The sequence below is a fragment of the Eumetopias jubatus genome, unplaced genomic scaffold, assembly GCF_037043125.1.
Source record: "Eumetopias jubatus isolate StellerSeaLion01/CBP00866 unplaced genomic scaffold, mEumJub1_p1.0 scaffold_17, whole genome shotgun sequence".
NCBI lineage: Eukaryota > Metazoa > Chordata > Mammalia > Carnivora > Otariidae > Eumetopias > Eumetopias jubatus.
In genome coordinates this window covers 80099924-80125097 of record NW_028274823.1, presented here as the reverse complement: position 1 = coordinate 80125097, position 25174 = coordinate 80099924, and the positions used below count along the sequence as shown (strand labels likewise).

At 37.5% G+C, this 25174-nt stretch overlaps 1 protein-coding gene across 1 annotated transcript in view; it reads left to right on the top strand.

The window, feature by feature from the left end:
• Nucleotides 1–23637, top strand: part of LOC114210282 (uncharacterized) — a 28302-nt gene extending 4665 nt beyond the window's left edge. Inside the window, 6 exon segments of the mRNA XM_088019911.1 lie at nt 8615–8741; nt 9001–9096; nt 19837–21988; nt 21990–22062; nt 22064–22119; nt 22121–23637. Of these exon segments, the coding sequence (XP_087876037.1) occupies nt 8615–8741; nt 9001–9096; nt 19837–21988; nt 21990–22062; nt 22064–22119; nt 22121–22157 (2541 nt within the window). The 3' untranslated portion in view covers nt 22158–23637.
• The last annotated feature ends 1537 nt before the right edge of the window (nt 23638–25174 follow it).

Below are 25174 nucleotides of genomic sequence, written 5' to 3'. Positions count from 1 at the left end.
CTTGTTTCTGCTTTACCACTACTGTGAATAGTGCTGCTCTGAACATTCATGTGCAAGTTTTGCTGGAATACGTGTCTTTGGTTCTTCTGGGTATTTACTGAGAAGTGAAAATGCTGGATCATGCATTAGTTGTAGTTTTAACTTACTGAGGAACAGCCGAACCGTTTTTCACAGTGCCTGCACAATTTTATATTTCCACCAACAATGTATGAGAGTTTGTTTCTCCTCATTATTGACAATGATTATCTTTTTATTATTGCCATCCTATTGGGTGTGAAGTAGTATCTCATTGTGGTCTTGATTTGCTTTTCCCTAATGACTAATGAGTACCTTTTCATGTGCTTGTTGGATATTTGTATATCTGCTTTGCAGACATGTTCATTCAAATCCTTGGCCCATTTTTAAATTGGATTTATTGTAAGAGTATTTTGGGTACTAGATTTTTATCAGATACATGATTTTCAAATATTTCTTCCCATTCTGTGAGTTGTCTCTTTTCCTTCTCTTGAAAGTATAGCCTTTGATTCACAAAAGGTTTTAATTTGGTAAAGTCTGTTTAATCTCTTTTCCTTTGTTGTGTTTGCTTTTGATGTCATATCTAAGAATCCGCTGTCAGTCTAAGATCATGAAGATTCACTCCTGTTTTTTTCTAAGAGTGTTCGAGTTTCTAGCTCTTACATTTAGGTCTTTGATTTATTTTGAGTTAATTTTTGTATATGATATGAGGAAGGGGTCCATTTTCATTCATTGGCGTATGGATATCCAATTCCAATACCTTCTGTTGAAGAGACCATTTTTTTCTCCCATTGAATCATCTTGGCACCCTTATTGAACATCATTTGACCATAGATATATGGGTTTATTTCTGGACTCTCAGTTCTGTTCATTTGCTCTGTATGTATAATATCATGCCACTTCCGTTTTGATACTGTAGCTTTGTAGAAAGTTTGAAGTCAGGACATGTGAGTTCTCCAGTTTGTTCTCCTGAACAAATTCTTTTTGACAAATTTGTCAAGATTGTTTTGGCTATTTTTTTTTTAATGATTTTATTTATTTATTTGACAGAGACACAGCGAGAGGGAACACAAGCAGGGGGAGTGGGAGAGGGAGAAGGCTTCCCGCCGAGCAGGGAGCCCGATGCGGGGTTCGATCCCAGGACCCTGGGGTCATGACCTGAGCCGAAGGCAGACACTTAATGACTGAGCCACACAGGTGCCCCTTGGCTGTTTTTTTTTTTTTTTTTTTTTAAGATTTATTTATTTGAGCGAGAGTGCACACAAGTGGGAGTGGCAGGGAGAAGAAGAGAGAATCTCAAGCAGATTTCTTGCTGAGCACAGAGGCCAACGTGGGGCTCGATCTCACGACCCTGAAATCATAACCTGAGCCAAAATTAAGGGCTGGATGCTTAACTGACTGAGCCACTCAGGTGCCCCTTTGTTTAAAATTTAATATTGCATTTAAGATCTATCCAAATTGGTTAATACTTGATTCCTTTTAATATTCTGTTATGACAGCATACATTTTAGTTGTCCATTTCTTCTTATGTCATTTCCGTTTATCATTATTACGTATATATCTTCAGTGACCATCTTTTACATTTTCTCTCCCTGTATAGGAGCAAGCATTCCAAGTATTCCGTAGTGTACACACATGATTAATATGTTGGGTCATAAAGACGAAGGACTTCCAGTGTCACTTGGTACTGCCAAATTGGTCTAAGTGACCATATGACTCTCACCAGCTGTTCTATGATAGGACAGCTTTTCTTTGTCTCCTTGTTGACAGTTGATACTGTTATTTCAAAATTATGGCCAGTCTGATGGATGATGGAAACCTCATGCTTTTGATTTATATTTCTCTGATTATGGATAAGATTGGGCCTTTCACTTTTTTTCTGTGAAATGTTGATTTATGTATTTTGTATATTTTTACTTATTTTTCTGTTAATTTTGTTCTGTATTTCTTATTAATTTATAAATATCCCTTATGAGTTTTGTATAGTAATCTTTCTTCTATTCATTGTAAATGTCTTCTCCAGGGTTTGTCTTATTTTTTTCACTTCGTGGTATCATTGGTCATATGAAAGTTTTACATTTTGATGTAGTCAGATTTGTGAATCTTTTTTCCATGGTTTTTGTTTTTATTTGGGCTTTTTCTTTTTGTTTTGTTTTTTGGTTTTTTTTAGTTTTTGTTTTAGTTCTTTTATCCTTGGGTATATTCCCGTTGTGATACATAGTCATATTCCTGTGTCTTAACTCAGGAGGTATTTCCTCTCTGAGGTATAGCATCAAATTGAGACACAATACGATTCATTTGTTTCATTTGCTCTTTGTTTTTAGAGTTTTGTTTTCATTTTGATAATTATTTTCCGATAAGGATAAAAAATATTTAAATGTTTCTGAGGATGGACTGTGAATATAAAGCAAAGCATATGCACAGATCAGTCTGGTTCCATCTCTGTCCCCCATCTTACTCCTTCTCTTACCCAATGTGGGTGACCATTTTTTTTAAGTTTTTATTTTAATTCCAGTTAGTTAACATACAATTTTATATTAACTTTAGATGTGCAATATAGTGATTCTCATTTTGGTTTTTTTTTTAAGATTTTATTTGACAGAGAGAGACACAGCGAGAGAGGGAACACAAGCAGGGGGAGTGGGAGAGGGAGAAGCAGGCTCCCCGCTGAACAGGGAGCCCGATGCGGGGCTCGATCCCAGGACCCTGGGATCATGACCTGAGCCGAAGGCAGACACCTAACGACTGAGCCACCCAAGTGCCCTGTCATTTTGTTACTGTTAATATAAGCAGGCCTATATGTAGATCTTTGTGTGTCCCATATTGTACTTGATTTTCTCACTTAAACTTTGTTTTTTTTAAAGATTTTATTCATTTGAGACAGAGAGAGAGAACATGAGCAGGGGGAGAGGGAGAGGGAGAAGCAGACTCCCCGCTGAGCTGGGAGCCAGATGTGGGGCTTGATCCCAGGACCTAGAGATCATGACCTGAGCCGAAGGCAGACACTTAACCATCTGAGGCACCCAGGTGCCCCTAACTTAAACTTTGTTTTGTCACTTAATATATTATGGAGTTCACGCTGTAGTGCTACATGGAGATATTCCTCAGTTCTTTTTCCAGTAGCTTAGCACTCCATGGTGTGAGTATACCATAACACATTCAACTAGTTCCTTAGTAATCAATATTTGGGTTGTTTTTAGTTTTTTTTGCAAATATAAATAGTGATATAGCCTTGTTCCTACACCTCTTTCTTTGGCCAGTGTGCCCTTGTGGTTGGTTCCCAGAATTGGGATTTCTGGGTTAAATGGTAAAATCATGTAATTTAGCTAACCATTGCCATATTTCACTTCATGTTAGTTAATCACTTTGCATTCTGAACAGGATATGAGGATGCTTTTATGCCTATAACAAATTAAGTATGTATGCTGTTAAACTTGGATTTCTGCCAGTCCAATAGGAGTGAAGTGGTTCAGTATAATTTTTATTTACATTTTGCTTTTTAAAGGGTAAGCTTGATTTTATAAGTTTAGTGCCATTTGTATTTCTCTTCCTGTGAGTTATTGCTTCACAGTTCTTGTCCATATTTAGAGGATTATTGGTTTTTTCCTTTTTAGGAACTCTTTATATAGGGGTACCAACCCTTTCTTTGTCATGTAAGTTGCAAATACTTCTGGGTTGTCATTTTTCTTGTCACCTTTCTTTGGGTTTTATTTAATTCTGCAGAGGATTTGTTTGGTTTTTTGTTTTATAATTTTATGTGGTCAAATCTTGTCAGTACTTTATTTTATTGCATCTGGATTTTTAAAAAATTCTGATGCTCTACTGACTGAGCTTTGTGGGCTCTGCATCTGGATTTTTAGTTATGGTTAGGAAAGTTTTATTCTTTCCTAAGTTATGGGGGAACTCACCCATGTTTTCTTCTAGTACTTACATAGCCCCCCCTTTTTTTTTTTTACATTTAAGCTTAACTGATCCATCTGCAGTTGTCCTGATGTATAGATGAGAATGGATCCTGTTTTGTCTTTCTTAACCTATTAAATTATCCTACCACTCTTAGTGAAAGATTCTTTTTCCTACTTTATGAAACTGTCATTATCATTTACTAAGTTTCAGATGTGTTTTAGTCTGTTTCCATTGATACGTCTTTCTATTTATAAAGTGTCTCTACCAATTTATTTTATTTATAGCAGTTTTATGTTTATGTCTGGTACTGTCTGGTAGATTAGCTCTCCTCATTGCTCTTTTTTTCAGGTTTTTCTTGGCTGACCTTGCTTTCCTTCCAGTTCAAATATATAGTCAACTTGCCTTATTTCAGGTTAGAAACTTGGTGGTATTTTTTTGAGACTGCATTAAATTGCTCTATTAACTTATGAATCAAAATCTTGATGCTAACATTTCCTATGTGAGAACATGAGCTAGCTTTCAGTTTCTTTAAATGTAGTTTTTGTTGTTGTTGTTGTTTTTAAAGATTTTACTTACTTATTTGACAGAGAGAGACATAGCAAGAGCAGGAACACAAGCAGGGGGAGTAGGAGAGGGAGAAGCAGGCTTCCCGCGGAGCAGGGAGCCCGATGTGGGACTCGATCCCAGGACCCTGGTATCATGACCTGAGCCCTTTCATAGTTTTCTTTATGTAGGTTTTGTTCATTTTTTGTTATAACTTCATGCCTAAATATTTTTACTTCAACTTTTGTATTTTACAATGTTAAAGAAATACATGCAATTTCCTCACATATTTTCTTTATTTGTGATCTACCCCTATCTGCGCCCAAAGTGTCCTTTAAACTTTGTTGGGTTTAGGATCCAATTAAAGATCATGCCCTTGTATTCTTTCATATTATGGACTTTTTTTTTTTAAGTCCTGGTCACATGTCTTGTTAAATAGTTTTCTTGTACTTAACTGTGCTTTAGAATCATCTGAAACTCTTTGAATATTCCTGTACTGAGACTACACTCCATACCAGTTAGGTCAGAAACTCTGGGGGTAACACCTGGCAGTGTGCAGCCATGTTGAGAATCATGATTGTAGAATGCCCCCATGTCTGTGTTGACTGATCTGTTTTTCCTCATGATTAGATTCAGAATATACATTTTTATTAGGCTCATTTATTGTATACTTATTTATTTGTTTATTTTTAATTTATTTATTTGAGAGAGAGTGCGATCAGGGTGAGAGGGAGAGGTAGAAGCAGACTCCCTGTTGAGCAGAGCACCTGATGCGGGGCTTGATCCCGAGACTCCGGGATCATGACCCGAGCAGAAGGCAGACGCTTAACTGACTGAGCCACCCAGGTGCCCCTGTTGTATGCTTTTTATATGGTCTGACTGTAGCATTATCGGTAATACCACCAGATACCTCCACTTGAAGAGTAGATTTTCTTTTCTCTTTTCGTAAACTAATAATCTGTCAGGTGAAACTTGGAGACTGTGAACGTTCTTATTCCCACTGACCTTTCATCCAGTGGTTGACTGTTTAGGTTGAGCACCTTTTACCATGTTTATTGGCAATGGATCTTTTCTCTTTGAAGTCATTGTTAGGTCCTTTTCGCATTTTTCCATTAGATTGTGTTGTTCATATTGATTTTAGAAGTATTTTATATATTCTGGATATAATCTCCTTATCATTTCAGTATGTTGCCAAAATTTCCTGCTGATTTACTTTATTTATTTTATTTTATTTTATTTTTAAGATTTTATTTACTTATTTGACAGAGAGCGAGAGAGCACAAGCAGGGGGAGTAGCAGACAAAGGGAGAGGGAGAAGCAGGCTCCCCAAGGAGCAGGGAGCCTGATGCGGGGCTTGATCCCAGGACCCTGGGATCATGACCTGAGCCGAAGGCAGACGCTTAACTAACTGAGCCACCCAGGCGCCCCTGATTTGCTTTTTTTTAATTAATGGTTTCCTTTTGATTAGTAGAAGTTCTTAATTTTAATGTAATGCAATTTATTTCATTCTTTTCCTTTATGGTTAGTGCTTTTGGTGTCTTGCTTAAAATTTTTTTGCTTGTCTACAGATTATGAAGATAGTTTTTTGTGTTATTTTCTGGAAGTTTTACTGATCACATTTTAACCTATAATCCATCTGGACTTGATTTTCACATATTATGTGAGATTGAAATCAAAATTGGTTTTTTTAATGTCCTTTTCTCACTGCCCTACTATAACACTTTTTTTTATAAACCAGGTGTCCATGCATGTCCAGTTCCTAGACTATAAATTTAGTTCCATTGATCTTTCAGTTTATTCTTTTACTGATAGCACGCTCTGTTAAATTACTCTAACTTCAGAATAAATCTTTATATACACTAGTACATCAATTTTCTACTTCATAATAAGTTCCCTCAAATTTTACAGGTAAGAATCACACAAATTTATTATCTCACAGTTTTTGTGGATCAGCTGTCTAGGACTAGGTTAGCTAGGTTCTCTTAGGCATTAAAGCTGCAGTCAAGGTGTTGCCTGGCTCTCCTTATCTAGGGCTTGGTTGGGTTCCCATTTATACATATGTGGCAGAAATTATTTCTGCACAGCTGTAGAACTCACAGTAGCTTGCTGCTTCTTTGAGGTCAGTAGAAGATTCTCTGATATTTTACGTTCTTTAAAAGACTCACATGATTAGGTCAGGCCCACCCAAGTTAGTCTCCCTTTTAGACCGAAGTCAGCTGATTAAGGGATATTAATTATACTTGCAAAATCTATTTTGCCATAAAATGTAACATAATCACAGGGACTTAAGTCTCTTCTACTTCAGAGGAGTTTATATCAAGGTTGGATCCACTGGAGTTAATCTGAGATTCTGCCTACCATAATTAGTGTGAGTTTATTCATTCTGTTCTCCAAGATGGCTTTGGTTATTCTTGGCCATTTAAGTTTCTATGTAAGTTTGAGAATCAACTTACCATTTTCCACAAAAATATCTGCTAAGATTTTAATTCTGATTGTCTTGAATTTATAGGCCGATTTGTGGAGAAATGAAATTTTTTGTAATATTGTCCAAACCATGAATATAGTACATTTCTTTATTTATTTAGGTATTCTTTGTTTTTTTTCTCAATAATACTTTATACATTTCTGGATAATAGTCTATTCTTTTTCCTATTAACAAATTTTTACTATATGGCATGAGTATTGATTAGCTGTTTGGTTTGATAACCTGAGAATGGTATGTCTCTGTGTCTGCTTGCAATATTTTCCACAGTGGTCATCTCATAAGTGGGTAGTATAAAACCTAGGAACTGTACAAGACAGTCTGTTCAGTTATGGGAAGAAAATATTCAGGTGTCTCCCTAGGTTTATTTTAATCCATAAAAAGAAGAGTGAAGAAAGCTAACATACAGTGAAATGGGTATAGGTAGTAATATTGTAGTATAATATATAATGTGATAAACATAGCTACATTGGCCATCATTATATAAGCATATCAGAGTTACACAATGTTACATGCCAAGTTTATTCAGTTGAAAAAAATAAAAGTGACTTAGGAAAAATAATAGTAACAAAGCAATTTAATATATAGATTGACATTATAAGTTTACTATTTATAAAAAAAGGTTTCCTAGATGGAACAGTAACCAACCATTTTGGATACCCCTATCCTACAGGAGTTATGTCCAGAATTACTCAATAACATATTCCCTGAAGACTACTATAGTTCTTTATGTGAACATAGTCCCAACAGTACTTTCCTCTGTGTTCACTTACTCCTTTAACTACATATTTTTTTTAAAAGATTTTATGTATTTGACACAGAGAGCACACACAGACAGCAGGAGCGGGAGAAGCAGACTCCCTGCTGAGCAGGGAGCCTGATGTGGGGCTCGATCCCAGGACTCTGAGACCATGACCTGAGCCGAAGGCAGACACTTAACTGCCTGAGCCACCCGGGCACCCCTTAACTACATATTTTATTTTATTTTATTTTTTTAAAGATTTTATTTATTTATTTGACAGAGAGAGAGAGAGACAGTGAGAGAGGGAACACAAGCAGGGGCAGTGGGAGAGGGAGAAGCTGGCTTCCTGTGGAGCAGGGAGCCCGATGCGGGGCTTGATCCCAGGACCCTGGGATCATGACCTGAGTCGAAGGCAGACGCTTAACGACTGAGCCACCCAGGAGCCCCTTAACTACATATTTTAGATGTGTACATGGTTATGCTGTTGCCCCAGGTTCATGATTGATACTATGTTATCAGTGAAACCCACCCTAATAGCAGGAATAGAACTTTTCTCCCCTCTGTAACCTCACTCTACTTTGCACATGTTTTTACTGTAGTAGAATGGTATGCTACATGGTAGTTGGATGCTTAATATTTCTGTTTGTCAGATTATATGCTCCTTGAGAACAGTGACCTGGTTTTATTGGTTTCAGATTCTCAAGGTTGGAGAGTTCTTTATGGCATGTAGGCACATGATGGGACATCAGTAACTTATCACAGTGGTGAGGAATGTCTATCATGCTTTCTCCTCCAACCAAGTACAAAAGTAGATGTGCCAGAACACATTTTCTAATTGTGAACAGTAAACTCCATAACAATTCTCTGACAGCTTTTCCATGTCTTCCAATTGTGATTACTTACATTTGAACACAAATGTGCTGTTTCAGGGATCCTTCTCATTTGAGGATGTGACTGTGGGCTTTACCCAGGAGGAGTGGCAGCATCTGGGCCCTGCTCAGAGGATCCTGTACAGGGATGTGATGCTGGAGAACTACAGCCACCTTGTCTCAGTGGGTAGGGATTGTTTTCCATGTAGACTCCTAGTATGCACGTCCTTTCTTGGTTTGACACCTGTAGAAGCTTTGTTGAGTTTAATGATACTTAGGCTTGAGATTCAAATATTAAGCAGAAGGATTATTGAAACACCAATAAAGAATGTTTTCTTCTTCACTGAAACGTTGTAATTGGCCCCTGAAGATTCATTTTCTGTCTTCTTCAAGGGCCCTGAAGCCTATGAGCCTAGCCCAATTCCCATGTCTTTTCCCAATTACAGGGTGTTGCATCCCTAAACCAGAAGTGATCTTGAAGTTGGAGCAAGGAGAGCAGCCATGGATACTGGAGGAAGAGTCCCCAAGCCAGAGCTACCCAGGTGAGTTAGTACGTATTAAGCAGATGGACACCAGGTGACATGGTATGAGTTGTTTTTATTCTCAAGTGTTTGTTTATATGTTCATTTTCACATTAAACAAATACTGAGGACCTGCTGTGCCTCACTCAGGTTTTAGGTGCTGAAACACATCAGCGAACTAAATTTGTTCCTGACCTCGTGGAGCTTACGTTCCGATAGGGAAAGATAAGAAATAAACAAGAGCACATACGTACACATACTGTACACATAATATGTCAATAAAATAGCAAGGAAGTTATAGATTGAAAGTAATGAAATGTAATACTTGAGAAAAGGAAGTTCAGGAGGGCATTTTGAGGATATCAACTTGAATGAAATGAGGGTGAACATCATGGGGAGTCTTGATGGCAGAGGTGACACTAAATGTCAGCCCACCAAGTCAGGAATGTACTTTGTGTTTTTGAGGATACATAAGTATCAGTGTGGATTGGGGGAGAGGAGTGAGCAGAAAGTGGTAAGAGTTGGCGTTGTAGAGGTAATGGAGCTCAAATTACGTAGGGCCATTTGGGGTATGATAAAGACTTTGATTTTATTCTGAGTGAAGTGAGAAGCCATTTGTATAATTTTATCTAATATAAGTGACATGCTTATTTATCTTTTAAATTTTCTCTCTGGCTGCTGGGCAAAGAAAATACTATTAGGGGCAGAGGAATGAAAGTTAGACCATCAGGATGGTATTTCAGTCTATGAAAAGGTGATGATTGCTTACCCTTGGTTGGAAGTGGTGAAGAAGATTAAAAGTGATTGGCTTCTGGATCTGTTTTGAAGATAGGACCTCTAAGATCTGCTGTGAGTTGGATAAGGAATGTGAGAGAAAGAAAGCAGTCAAGAACAACTCCAAGGATTTCATCCAGAGCAGTCAGGTGAACGGGGACCAGTTCCGAAGATGCGGGATACTGGAAAGAAACGGTTTTAGAGCGGTCATTAGGAGTTTAGATTGCACATACCAAATTTCAGGTGATTATAAAATACACAGGTTTACAGGGGAATAAGTAAGTATTTGGCTGTATGAGCAGAGGTAATTTAGGGAAGACCCCAGGTTGGAGATACTTATTTGGAAATTATCAACTTATGGTAGTATTTAACGTTTTTAAATTTAGTATTTGAGGCTAAGGGATCGGGTAACCACCTCTCCTTAAAGTTAAGAGTGAACAGATTTGAGAGGTCTGAAGGTTCAGAAGTCATGAAAATGAGAAGACTCAGCAAAGAGAGAAGAAGCAGTTTGGGGTTAAGGTGGAAACAGAAAATGTGGTGTCCTGTAGCCAAGTTAAGACAGTTTGCAAAGACAAAATGAACTTCTTGAGAAGAATATATAAAGTCAGCATTTTCTTTCTCTGCCCACAAATCATCCAGAAGCATTAAGGAAAGTGAGCAAGACAAGCTTCATTATATGACACCAGTGGATATCTGAAATCCCAAATAAGTACAAGTGTAAATGCAGCAAAGCTGATGAAAGGATCAAAGAGTGTATATATCAGCAGGTGGGTAGAAAACAAAAGCATTTCTGATGCTCACCGGGACTGGCAGCGCACTTTTCATGAACAGAGTACATCCTCTGAGGCATGAAACCTAAAACTTTGATGAACAACAGTGCCGTGAATTAGATGCCTGAGTTCCCTTCGTGACAGTTTGGTTCTGCAAAGCAGACGTAGTAAAGTGTAGAAGCACAAACTGTATTTTTCAGTTTCTGAACTATTTTCTCTGTTTCTGTGACGGTGTAAGAGAGACTGTACATGAGGGAAAACCACTTAACAGACACCTAAATGTGCAGAAATAATCTTATATGCTATCTTAGTGGGTACTCCTAGGACAGAGAATTTGAAGCAAAAACGTACTTGATAACCGTTGATCAGGATGTGCAGACCTTCTACAAAAATGAGGGAAGCGGGGGTGGAGGGTTAAGGCTGATTAGAAGGAAGGGATGGCTCCAGGGGGTGATTACCTCATTAACTATAGCTCTGTCATTAGCACCTCTGATTGCTCAGAGTACCAGGACCTTTTCTGAGTCTTAATGTGAACCGGTGTGTGCCGGAGCAGCATGTCAGAGGGTGGAAGGGAAAAGCATAGTATCTTTTGTCTTGTTCCTCTCTCGTGAGATGAAACTGTTCTGTAGAGTTTTAACTCCCTTTCTTTTCTGGATTGCAGCAGTTTGTCTAGGCAGATGCTGGGGAAGTCGGAGCCTCCATGGGCCCAGTTCAGCCTCTTGGGCTTGTAGTTTCTGTGAAGTCAGCTCAACACTCGGTTTTCCTCAATTTGGAGCTGTAGCAACACCAGCCCCAGTGACCTGACTCAGTCATTACCAGGAGAGCAAGCCCTTGCCGAAGCTACTCTGGCGAGGAAGGAAGGCATATCCTGGTTGATCTATAAACTGAGACCAGCACATGTGCAAAACACTTGTTCATAATGAATTATCTCACTAGCCTAAGACATGACTCTGTTCCCTCTCCCAAGTAATCCTTTTGCAGTGTGCTGTTCATTAAAAAGCTCACGTCCTTTGAGCCCAAGTAATGGAAAAGGAACCAGCACAAAATGCATAAAAAACTATTGAAAGAAAAAGGGGGTGAAAAAGATCGGAAGAAAGCTAGTTGGTGATAGAATTGTTATCTGATCAGAGTAGTCATAAAGTAGATAAATAATGTGACCAAATATTAAACCATGAATTTCCAAAGGGTGAACTAATTGAATTAATTATCTCTGTGATACAAGAATTTAAGAAAGATATTAATGAGGGAATAGTAGCAAACACATGGTGGGTGTCAAATTCAGAAAAGAGAACAGAAAATATAATCACAGTAAAGAAGGCAAATTGGAGGAATCCCAAGGAAGAATAGGTACTGTCAAAATTCTGTTCAGAAAGAAATGTAAGCAAGAAGAAAATGAAATAAATTTTGAAGATGACATTAAAAAGAGAGTTCACAAACATACCATACAGAGAATTCATTCCCCAAAATAGAAAGGAAAAGAAATAGAATATTTAAAATATTTCAAGAACACTTTTTGTGGGGGAAGAGATGTATGATTGAATCTACATAAAAGAGCCAGTCCTCGTCAACATTAGGATATATTCTAATAAAGGCACTAGATTTCAAAAAACAGTCATTTTGACAACTGGCCAATAAAAGAGAAAGTCCAAATAGCCTCAGACTTTTCCACAGTAAAATCTGTAGCTAAGAGTCAGAAGAGCAGTTTCTACAAAATCCTCAAGGTGTCACATTGAGAATATTATGCCCAGTTAAGATATTCTTTAACAAAGATAGCACATCTTTTCTGAATAGACAAGAACTCTAGGATCTTTGTTCCTAGAAGCCTCTACTAGAGAATGAATATCAGGTAACCAAGGAATGACATAAAAAAAGGATGGTGAAAAGGCTGGTAGTGGGCTCTGAATTTAACTGAAGAACTAATTTTGTTTTTTAATTTTTTTAAAGATTTATCTGAGAAAGAGAGAGTGAGCATGGTGGGGAGAGGGAGAGAGAAATAAGCAGACCCCACGCTGAGCGTGGAGGCTGATGAAGGGCCTGATCTCACAACCCTGAGATCACGACGAGAGCCAAAACCAAGCGTCAGTCAACCGACTGTGCCACCCTGGTGCCCCCAAAGAACTAATTTTAAAGCACATGTGGGAGCTACATGATAGAAGAGAGTGTACCAGTTGCAAATCTGGGCAACACAGAAAGGCTGTGTATCTATATAGATAAGAGGAAGCCAAAAATAAATGGAGAAGAAAGAAGGAATACAAATAGAGTGAATTGTTATAACATGATGTGTGTATTCCTAAAAAAAAAAAAAAAAAAATCACTGCTCCATATAAAATAGTGTACTGAAAATCATAGGGCTAATGGGAAAATATCCCCAAAAGCTTTGTCAGTGAAACAATGAGAGGCAGTGTTGAAGTCTGCAGCTATAATTTTGTGGTTATTTCTCCTTTCGGTTCTATTGGTTTTTGCTTTATCAATTTAAAGAATTATTAAGTGAATAAATATTAGGATCTTTATGTCCTCTTGATGAATTGACTCCTTTATGATGATGTCTTTATTTCTAGTAGAACTTTTTTGTTCTGAAGCCTACTTTGATATTAATACAGCTAGTCCACAAATCCTAGCTAAACCGTTTATTGGCTTAGACAAGTCACTTAACCTCTTTGAGCCTGTTTCCTCATTGTAAATTTAGATAATAAGACCTTTGTCACAATATTTGTGAGCATCAGATGAGGCAGGATATAAATACACAGTGCCTTGCTAAAAATAGGCATTCGGGACATGTATACTTTTAACCAACATTTAACTGATGCCCTCCTAAAACCTCGGGATACGTCAGTGAATAAGAAAGTCAAGCACTCTGCTTTTGTGGAGCTTAGATTCAGGAGGGAGGTGTAGAGGTAAGGACCACAGAGGAAGAAAGGATGCGAATAAATTAATCTTACAATTTCGGGTCATGCTGAATGCTGTGAAGGGTTTTAAAGACAGGAAAATGAGATGATGTGATGGGGGATAAGTGGACTGTTTCAGCCAAGTGACCAAGGGAGCCTCTTCAAGATTATATTTGAAAAGAACCTAAATTATATGAAAAATCTTGACAGCAAAGACCTGAGAGAAGAGCATTCCTGAGAGAGGCGGGAAGGCCCTGGGTGGGAACACACTAGACTCATTCAGTCAACAGCAAGATGGCTAGTGTGTTTCCAGCATGGCAAGCACAGTGAGCAACGGCATGAAATACACTTGGAGACATCAGCATAAGCTTGATCTTGAAGTCCTAGGCCATGCTGCAAAATTTGAATTTCGTTTAAAAAAAATGGTCTGTTGCAGTTTTTAGTAGTGAGAGAGACTATAATATAGCAAAAAAAAAAAATTTTTTTTTAATCTTTGCCCATGATTCCTGGCACACAGTTCCGAAAACCCTTGGATTCCCTGGCGTGAAAAGAGTGTCTTTTGTATACTGAGGTAACTTGGTGGCTGGGGGCTGCTAGATCACTTCAGTCCTCGGGGTGGCCACCAGCAGTGGCCAGGGATTTAATCAATCGAGCCTAGGTAGTGAAACCTCCAGAAGAGCCTCTAAACAATAGACTGAGGGGAGCTTTGAGTGGTGTGCCCAAGAGAGGGCACGGGCGTTCCACACACCACACACATCCCCAGACTTTGCCTATATATCTCTACTATGTGGCTGTTCTAGAGTGGAACCCTTTATAATGAACTGGTAATATATAAGTAAATTGTTTTTCTGGGTTTTGTGAGCTGTTCTAGTGAATTATCAAATCTGAGGTGGGCTGGGTAGTCATGGGAATCTACAGTTTATAGTCAGAAGTCCTGGAGGCAAAAAAAGAAAAAGCATAAATAGTCCCTTCAGCTTTTTTGTAATGTCTACATGGTATATCTTTTGCCATCTTTTTACTTTTAATCTGTTTATATTTAGAGTGGATTTCCTACAGATAACATGGTTGCATCTTTTTTAACTAATGTGGAAACCTCTTATTTTTTAACGGGAATATTTTAACCACCTAAGTGGTTGCCCTATGGAATACGGTATCTTCAATTTATCACAGTCTGATTTCAAACGACGTCATACTGTTTTATATGAGGCTGTGCAGTGTTATGACAATAACTTCAGTTCCTCCCTCCCTTTCTATGTGGTATTTTACTTCAAACCCCACAAGGCAGCAGTTCTTTCTGCCTACAGGTCTTCATTTGTGCAGGATGTTTTTTCTAGTTATGGAAATCTGGATCGACGCTCTTTTCTGTCCATACTTGATTCACTTCACTGTCTTCTGGGTTACATACTTACTTCCTCCTCTGATTTTTAAATCTTTGTTCTTCTGTATTTATATTCTGTTTTCTCTTATTGCCTTCAAGATTTTCTTTTCATCTTTGGTTTTCAGCTGTTCAATTCTGATGTTTCCAGGTTTACCTTTGATTTGTTTTTGGGGGGTTTCCCGGGTATTTTTCTTGTTGTTTTCTCGGTTACCTAAATGTGTGGTTTGATGTATTTCATCCTTTTTCTTGGGACTCCAGTTACTTAATGTGTGGCTGTATTTGATACTGTTCCCTAGTTCTTGGGTCTGTCATGTGAGGAGAATTTCCTCAGTGTCTTGTGCTCCATTTTCAGCTTTGGCCTGCCCATCCAAGCCTGTGTCATAGAGGGTTTATCTCTTTACTCGTATTTCTCTTCCAGCAGTCGACTGAGCTCATGCTGTTTCAATGAGAAATAAAGCCAGCCACCAGCTAACAGTGATAGAGATTTTATTCAGTAGCTGTTGGAATAGGTGAGAAGTTTCAGTAAAGCTGAACTCAACTCCAAATACTGCTACGACAGCTAGGGACTTGCAGAGTCGGGGGAATCACTGGATAGAAGATTACTAAGAGAAACATCAACTGTAGGGGGATTCCTGCTGCATGCAGACCAGGCACTAACACATCAGGGGCGGGGTATAAGGAACTTGATCAGATATCAAGGGTGAGGGGATTGTCACTAGACCGACTTAAAAGATTCTTGCTAAAACTGAGCTCAGCCCGGATAGACCTGGAAGACCTAGTCAAGGCCTAGTTGAGAATAGGGCTCAGAGGACACTAACTGGGGTTTAGTCAACAGGAGAGTTCGTGTCAGAGTGGATCATAAAATTTGGGTTGGTAATGAAATAAATTATAGAAGCCATACCTTTAATTATGTAATTTCATTGTAAAATTCTAATGGAAATACTACAGGAAAAGAGAAAATGAAACCCAAAAGAATGCTTGAGATGAGAGAAGGAGTGGTAAGTGGTAAGAGATGACAAGAGATAGAGGTAAATCTGAACAATAGGTATATAAAGTGATATGATGCTAATGTGTAGGGCTAAAAAACCATGTACACAAAGCAATAACTGCATATAAATGAGGTGAGAGGTGATCAAATTGAGTTTGATGCTTCTGTTCTTCAGAAAAAGAGGTGTAAGATACTGAATTCCTCCAGATTTTAAGTTAAATATTCATGGTATGATGTGATGGATAGCCACCTAAAGCTGAGAAACAGGTGTGTATAACTTCTAAAGTTGTAAAGAAGAAAAAATGGAAAAGATACGAAATTATTTCAAAAAGAAGGAAGAAAAGTACAATAGAATCGGTAGTAAAATTGTGACAAATACAAAGTGCCAACTAAAATGTGAGAGACGACTTGAATTTTTTTCAGTAATCATAAATGGAAACAGACTACATTTACCTGTTAAAGTGCAAAGTGTCAAATTGGATCTTCAAAATATAATAATACCTTGCTATAGCTAAAATAATAGGTTTTCGTTTATTCTGCTAACTACATGTTATATTTTTAGCATCTTTTACCCACTTGACATTCAGTGTTATATACCTGCCCATATACAGAATATACAGGATATCCCCCCTTCAATGTGGCAAGAAGTAATATCACAATTAGCATTCACAAATCATAAATTTTACCCGCTTCATTTGTTACCTTTTATGAGTCTTCTCTTGTAACTGTCTTAGTATCATTTTATTTTTCTGTCTTCTTTTCTTACTAGTGTTAGATCACTATTGTTTTATTTTTGTAAACTTTAAAAAATTCTTTTTATAGGGTCTCCTGGGCGTCTCAGTTGGTTAAGCATCTGCCTTCGGCTCAGGTGATCCCAGGGTCCTGGGATCGAGTCCCACATTAGGCTCCTTGCTCAGCAGGGAGCCTGCTTCTCACTCTGCCTGCTGCTTCCCCTGCTATGCTTTCTCTCTCTCTCTCTCTCTCTTTCTCTCTCTCTCTCTCTCTGGCAAGTAAATAAATTAAAAAAAAATTCTTTTCATATTCTCACTTTGCACTGATACCACCCAAAACACTTGGGCATTCTGTTTTACTCTTTGTTCTAATTCCTAAATGCAATTACACTTTGCCGCACAAACCGTCTAATTTATCATGTTAATATCTTGAGTTGTATTTTCCCCAATATGTAATTAGCAAATTTATGTTTTTCTCATTTAATGATCCTTAATATTTTTTTACCTTTTTTTTAAGATTTATTTATTTATTAAGAGCAAACACACATGAGTGGGGGGGTGCAGCAGAAGAGGGAGAGAGAGAATCTCAAGCAGACTCTGCTGAGCATGGAGCCCTAAGCGGGACTCAATCTCATAGCCGTGAGATCACAACCTGAGCTGAATCCCAAGAGTCGGACACTTAACCAACAGCCACCCAGGTGCTCCAGTGACCCTTAAATATGACTACATCTCATCTCTGTGGCACAGAACTGGTGCTAAACTCCCATTTACTCCTTATTCCTAGGATTGCCCACAGATACGCTTTCCTGCCATACAAGTCCACATTTCATTCCTAACATACTTGGGGATTCTTGTGAATTAATACATGAAAAGTACATGGAGCAGTGCTTGGCGTATGGTAATGGTTACTTTTCCTGTTAACTTTTCCTATTGTTAATAGCATTGTCTTTGTTTTTAAGCACATTTTTTAAATTTAAGCTCAGCTTTCGTAAAATGTTCCTTCCTTGCTTTGATTTACATTATCTAGTATGGAATCTGATTCCTGATAGTGTATGAATGTTGAATGAAGAAGCTATTACTGGATTATAATTTCTTCAAAGACAGCATATCTTTATTTTGTCGTATAATATATAATGGGTATTGGATCATTACTTAATTCATTAACTGTGCCTCTTGATGAGTGAGAGAACCTTTATATTCAGAAAATACTACAAGGAATTTCTAAATGCACATGTTGGGTTATAAACGTGTAGATTCTTATTTTTAAGATTTTATTTACTTATTTGACAGCACAAGCAGGGGGAGCAGTGGGGAGAGGGAGAGGGAGAAGCAGGCCCCCTGCCCAGCAGGGAGCCCAACGTGGGGCTCGATCCCAGGACCCTGGGATCACGACGTGAGGCGAAGGCAGACGCTTAACAACTCAGCCACCCAGGTGCCCCAAACCTGTAGATTCTTGTTCAATATTACAGATTTGTAGAAAACTTGGACTTTGTTTTGAAAAAGCACACCACTTGTTAAATACCATTACTTTCATGTCCACTCAGATGTATTCATAGGAAATCAGATATAAATACTTGTGACACCATAGGTTGTAGTTGGGAAAAGAAAAAAGACTACTGAGTATTTCAAATTTCAGCAGTTAACAGGGTATGTTTATGTTTAAAGGGGGTATTATCCAACATTCTGATAGAATGAGATGTATAGAATGTGATTAATTTTAAATTTCAATGTAAGTAGGACTCGAAATGGTAGAGATGTTTGTGAAGACTTATAATGAGACAGTGTCATTTTCCTAAAGAGTAAAGTTCTGAGCAAATCCAAAATGGGAATGTAAACCAGCTGAGTGAAAAGTCTTGGTTGAACTTGAATGATTTTTGGCAAATTAATAGTCTGGCATTTCTAGAAAGAAGACATTTATTATGGACTAGTGAAGTGATCACTTGAGTACCTAATATGTATGTGGTTGGGGACAAATCCCGCCCCCCCGAAATTATAACTGCGGTGTGTTTGCTTCTAATGGTGCTTGGAGACAATGGGCTTTGAATAGGTTTTTGGTTTTTTTTTTTTTAAGATTTTATTTACTTGACACGGAGAGAGATAGCGAGAGCAGGAACACAAGCAGGGGGAGTGGGAGAGGGAGAAGCAGGCTTCCCGCCAAGCAGGGAGCCTGATGCGGGGCTCGATCCCAGGACCTTGGGATTATGACCTGACGTGAAGGCAGATGCTTAACGACTGAGTCACCCAGGCGCCCTGAATAGGTTTTTAAATAGGGTCATCATTGTTATGTTGTATGTACTGAGCAAGAAGGTAACGTGAAGTATAGCTGAGAATTCTTAGGGTAAATAAATATATCATTGAATGTTTTAGGTCAGGTCTTCCATGGTTATAAATGAAACCACGAAATGTAGAAATCCGGGTGTAAAAGAAAAAAGTATTAATATTATGTCAGAGCAAGTTTACAGTGGGGAAAAATTAGCATCTGGTGGTAGCATATCTGACAAAATAAGTTTGAATATACCACAACTAAAACAACTGATGGGTTTGATCATCTTTCAGTCTTGTTCTCATCTTTTTGATTTTCCTGGTGGACATTTATATTTTTTATAAGTAACACAAGTAGAGGGAAAATTAGAAACCACATTACAGGACTCTATTCACAAGCACAAAGAAATCCGTGCTTTCAGAAATTTAATTTGATATTAACAATGTACTAAATGTATAACAAAACAAGTACTTTTAAAAGGAGGAGAATGAAACTGTAAACATGGAAAGTGTAGAGAGAATTTAGCTGCACTAATGTAAGTATGAGGAATATTATGTAAAGTCTGATCCTTCAAAATATCAAATTGTTCCTCTATTTCTTTCGGGCACTCTTATCTACTAAGTTTCATGGCCTCTCTAGTTCTCTACATTTCCCCTTCCTAGATGAGCCATTTTTTTTCCAAGTCTGTTTTCTTCACCATGCTTTTTATTTATTTCTAATGTATATATTAAGTCTTGAAATATGTATTTGAAAATTGCCAAATGTAGATGTGTGTGTTCTAAGTTTCTATCCCCCTTTTCCACCCTGTCAGGTTTTATTTTTTTTAATCCGAAGGTTGGGGCAATATGACTATTTGGCTCACTCTTATTTCACAAAACGAAGTCAGTGATGTAAATGGCATTTGTTTTAAGTGTAATTTCATCATAATTATGATACGATTCATGGCTTATGGTTTGTTTTTCTCACTTCTAGAAGTCTGCAAAGTTGATAACCAACTAGAAAAGAATCAAGAAACCCAGGACAGACATTTTTGTCAAGCCTCGTTTATCAACAACAAAACACTGACTATGCACAGAGGTAATGTATTAGGAAGCATTTTTAATTTCAGCACAGACACAGTTCCTTCCATAAAAATACCCTGTAGGTGTGACTCGTGTGATATGAATTTGAAATGTATTTCAGAATTAATTATTAATAAGAAAAACTCTTTAAGTAAGAAGCCTGTTAACCTCAATACATATGGGAAATTGTTCCTTCATATTAACCATGAACAAACTCAAATGGGAGAGAAACCTTGTGAATTCATTCAAAATGGAAAATACCTCAGTCATAATGAAGATTTCATCCCATATCAGAGAATTAAAAATATAGAGCAATCCTTTATTCAAAGCGATAAGGAATACAAGGAATGTTGGCAAGCTTTCCATGAGAAGGTAGTTGTCATTCCATATAACCAAGCTCACATAGACCAGAGTCCTTGTGAACATAATGAATCTGATAAAACTTTCTGTAATGATTCAGCCCTCATGGTCCGTAAGATGGCACAAAGAACAGAAAATCCTTGTGAGTTTCATGAATATGCTAAAACTTTTGAGAAGTCATCTCTCTTGGAACACAGAGTTCATGTAGAGGTGAAAGGTTATGAGTATATTGAAAGAGTGGATAATTTCAATGGGAGATCAGACTTCCCTGACACAGGAGAGAGAATATTTGAATATAACAACTTGGGAGAACCTTTCTGGGAGAAGGCAGTTCTGAATGTAACTCAGAGAACACACATAGGAGACAAGGTCTGTGAATGTAATGAATGTGCAAAAACATTCTGCAAAAAGTCAAAACTCACCAAACATCAGAAAATACATACAAGAGAGAAACCCTATGAATGTAAGGAATGTGGGAAATGCTTCTCTCGGAAATCTCTCCTCACTTTACATCAGCGAATCCACACAGGAGAGAAACCATACAAATGTAAGGAGTGTGGGAAATGCTTCTCTAGAAGTTCACACCTCATAATTCATCAGAGAACTCACACAGGAGAGAAACCCTATGAATGTAAGGAATGTAGAAAAAGCTTCTACCATAAGTCATATCTCACAGTACACCAGAGAATTCACACAGGGGAGAAGCCCTATGAATGTAATCAGTGTGGAAAAACCTTCATAAGCAACTCAGTCCTCACAATACATCAGAAAACACACACAGGTGAGAAACCCTATGAGTGTAATCAATGTGGAAAATTCTTCTCTAGAAACTCCTACCTTACAGTACATCTGAGAACTCACACAGGGGAGAAACCCTATGAATGTGAGATATGTGGAAAAACCTTTTGTCACAAGTCAGATGTCACTAAACATGAGAAAACTCACATAGGGGGAAAACCCTATGGATGTAATCAGTGCGGAAAAACCTTTAGTCGCAACTCAGGTCTAAAAGTACATCAGAGAACTCACACAAAGGAGAAGCCATATGAATGTAGTGAGTGTGGGAAATCCTTTTCTGAGAAATCAGTCCTCACAGTACATCAGAGGATACACACAGGGGAAAAACCTTATAAGTGTAATGAATGTGGAAAAACCTTCTACAATAAATCAGACCTCACTAAACACCACAGAACTCACACAGGTGAGAAACCTTATGAATGTAAGGAATGTGGGAAATTCTTCTCTAGGAATTCATACCTTACAGTACACCAGCGAACTCATACAGGAGAGAAGCCCTATGTGTGTAAAAAATGTGGGAAGACTTTTTGCCATAAGTCAGATTATACAATACATAAACGAACACACAGAGGGGAAAAATCGTATCACTGTAATCAGTGTGGGAAGACCTTTACTTGCAGTTCAGTCCTCAGATCACATCAGAGAACTCACACAGGTGAGAAGCCCTATGAATGTAATGAGTGTGGGAAGTCATTTTCTGAGAAATCCATTCTCACCATACATCAGAGAATACACACAGGGGAGAAACCTTATGAGTGTAACGAATGTGGGAAGTCCTTCTATCATAAGTCAGATCTCACTAAGCATCAGAGAACACACACAGGAGAGAAACCCTATAAATGTAATCGTTGTGGGAAAACCTTCAGTTGTAACTCAGGCCTCAAAGTACATCAGAGAAGACACAGAGAAGCCCTATGAATGTATTGAGAGTGAGAAAACCTCCAAGAAAACAGTTATCACAGTACATCCAAGGTTACACACAGGGGAAGAAAATTTCTAAACACAGCAATGAGAGAAATCTTTCTCTTGTGATTCATACCTCAAAATACCACAGAAAATTCACAAAAGACCTGACCCCTATGAATGTAAAGAATGGCCAATCTTTTACCGTAAGTCATCTTCCAAAGTAAAGAAGAGAATACTTATAGTGGCAAATACTCTGAATTTGGTGAATGTTTAAAAATCTGTTGTAAATAAGACAACTAAAAGTGACTGTTTGTAGAAGAAACCCTATCAATGCATGTAGGAAATATGGGGAATTATTTTTATTATGAAGTAGAGCTTATTAAAGAAAGAACTTACATAGGAGATAATCCTGTCAATCAAACAGATGAGTGAAAATGTTCTTCCAGAATTTGGCCAGAAATAACAATCAGACCACCCTTGGGAAAAAGTGTCAACATCTTGTATTTTTTTGAGACCTTCATAACACAAGTTGTATTCAATGTATGTCAGGGAAATAATAGGGAAGATACCCAAAGAATGCAGCAAATGTGGTTGAGCCTTTATCAAGAAATGCCATTTTGTTGAGCAAGACAATTGATATTGGAGGAAGTCATAAAGATGTTTTGAATGTGCAGACTGTAACAAAATTCAGACTTTATTATATCTGAAGATTGTATTGAAGGAAGAATGTCTCTAGGTAATATGGACAGAAATTTTCCTTTAGATATATCATTCTTAAAGTTGTTTTTCTCTGATCTCAAATTTTTTAATAGAAACAAAGCTGAAAATAGACATTTTTAAAAACATTAACTGGAATGCAAAGCTTTTTGAAAAGAACAAATAAACTGAATAATCTTTTCAGACTCTGATTTCACTTCGGGAGAAACACATGACACCCCATGGCCCTCCCTAGCATGAGCCATCATAGGTTTTTGATTAGTCTGTCTCCAGACTATGCTGTTACCTCTGCGAATAATGCTTGATGGTCTGGTTCATCCTGGGGTCTAGTTTTCCCCATGGACTAGATTCATACCAGAATGTACACTGCCACCAGCCAGGGACAGTCTGGAGGACGTATCTACTTCCTCTTTGTAGGTTCAGGAACCAGAAGAAACATTGAGTGTGTTAATGAAAGTAGAGTACTGTAGGGCATATGACCTTTGTGTCCCAATTGAAATTTCCAGGAAGCTCATCATAGCTCAGCTTTCTTGAATTCAGGCCTGTTGACCCAGTGATAGCCCACCTTTCCAGGGGGTGTGTCCAGTTATGAGGAATATCATAACCATTGCTGTGTCTGCTGCAGGTTGGAAGTAATGTACAAGAATAGTTGAAGTATCTGCATACCATCCTCAAATCCATTCCATATCCTGTAACTTCTGCCACATTCAGCACTTTTCTAAATTTGGTTAATATTGATCTCACATCTCATTACTTTTACAGTAATATTTTACATATATTTCTGTGTGTGTGTGTGTCTAACATTGTTTTCCTTGTATATCAGTGGGAACACGTGTTTTGCAACTTGCTTTTGTCTTCGGGTGCATGGTTTTGATATTTATACATATTGACATACTTAGCTATAGTTGATGTGTTTTAATAAAGCATGATATATGACTATAACAATATTGTCTATTTTCCTGTTTATGATTTTCAAAATTTTAAGAGCTTTGTTATTAAAATAACATTTCCAAATTTTTAAAAATCAACTCTGGGCAATAATTTAAATATGGTTAATTCTACCGACTCAAATTTTAATAAGAGTATACTCATACATATGACTCCTACAGTTTAGAGACAACCCATCACCCAGAAGGGTTTCTCATTCCCCTTTCCCAGTCACTCCTGGGACTTGCCCCCCACCATGGCCCCTGGCAACCAATAATCTGCTTTCAGTAACGAGGTTAGACTGATTTTTTAAAATATCATTTCACATAAATGGAGATATCTAAGATGTCTCTTCCTTGTCTTTTATTCAGCATGATTTTGAGATGTATCCATGTTTTAGCATCTGTCAGTAACTCTTTTGTTTTTTATTAAGTCATATTTTATTGGATGCTTAATTACAGTTTATCCGTTCTCTTTCCAGTTTTTGGTTGTTATGAACATAGCTGCAGTGAACTTCATGTGCATTTTAATGTAGGCATGTTTTTATTTCTCTCGGGTAAATACTTAGGAGCAAAGTTTTTCGGTTTGTAGGATTAGTATATATAATGTCAGACTTCTCTGAAGTGGTTGTTCCATTTTACATTTCTGTCACCAGTGTGTGAGAGTTGGAGTTATTTCACATTTTTGTCAATACTTGGTATTGTTACTTTTTAATACAGCCATTTTAATGTGCATAGTGGCATTTCCCTGTGCTTTTCATTTGCATTGCCTTGATAAATAGTGATGTTACGCATCTTTCACTTACTTGCCATTTGTGTATCTTATTTTGTGAAGCATCTGTTTAAATCGTTTGCCCACTTCGTAGGTTGTCTTATTTTTGAGTTATAAAGATTTTTTATTGATTGGATATTTTCCCCCAGTCTGTACCCTCTCCCCCCGTTTGTGGCTTTTTAGAAGTTTTTCATTTTGATAAAGCCCAGCTTACCAGTTTTAATCTTTTTTAAGAAATCTTTGCAGACCCAAGAGTATCAGAGATTTTTCCTCTTGTTTTCTAAATGCTTTAGCTCTATGTTAGGTATATGATCTATTTGGAATACATTTTTGTGTATAGTGTTTTAAGGGTCAAAATTTATATTATTCCATTTGAACATTCCATTTTTTCAGCACCATTTGTTGAAAAGACTATCTTTTCTCCATTGAATTACCTTGGCACCTTTTAAGACATCCAGTTGATTATTTGTCTTTGTGTGTGTCGGGGGTGGTTTCTACCTATGGGTCCTTTTTCCTGTTCCATTGATCTGTTTAGCTTCTCTACATTGTCTTTATTCCCATATCTTTGTTAATAAGTCTTTAAATGAAATTGTATCAATTCTCCAACTTTGTTCTCTTGTCCAGAACTGTTTTGGCCCTTGCATGTCTTTTGCATTTCCACATACATTTTAGAATGAACTTGTCGGTTTCTAAAAAAAAAAAAAACCAAAGGCTGCCTTCATAATTGCTTTTAGGATTTTATTTATTCTATATGTCTGGGGAAAGTTGAC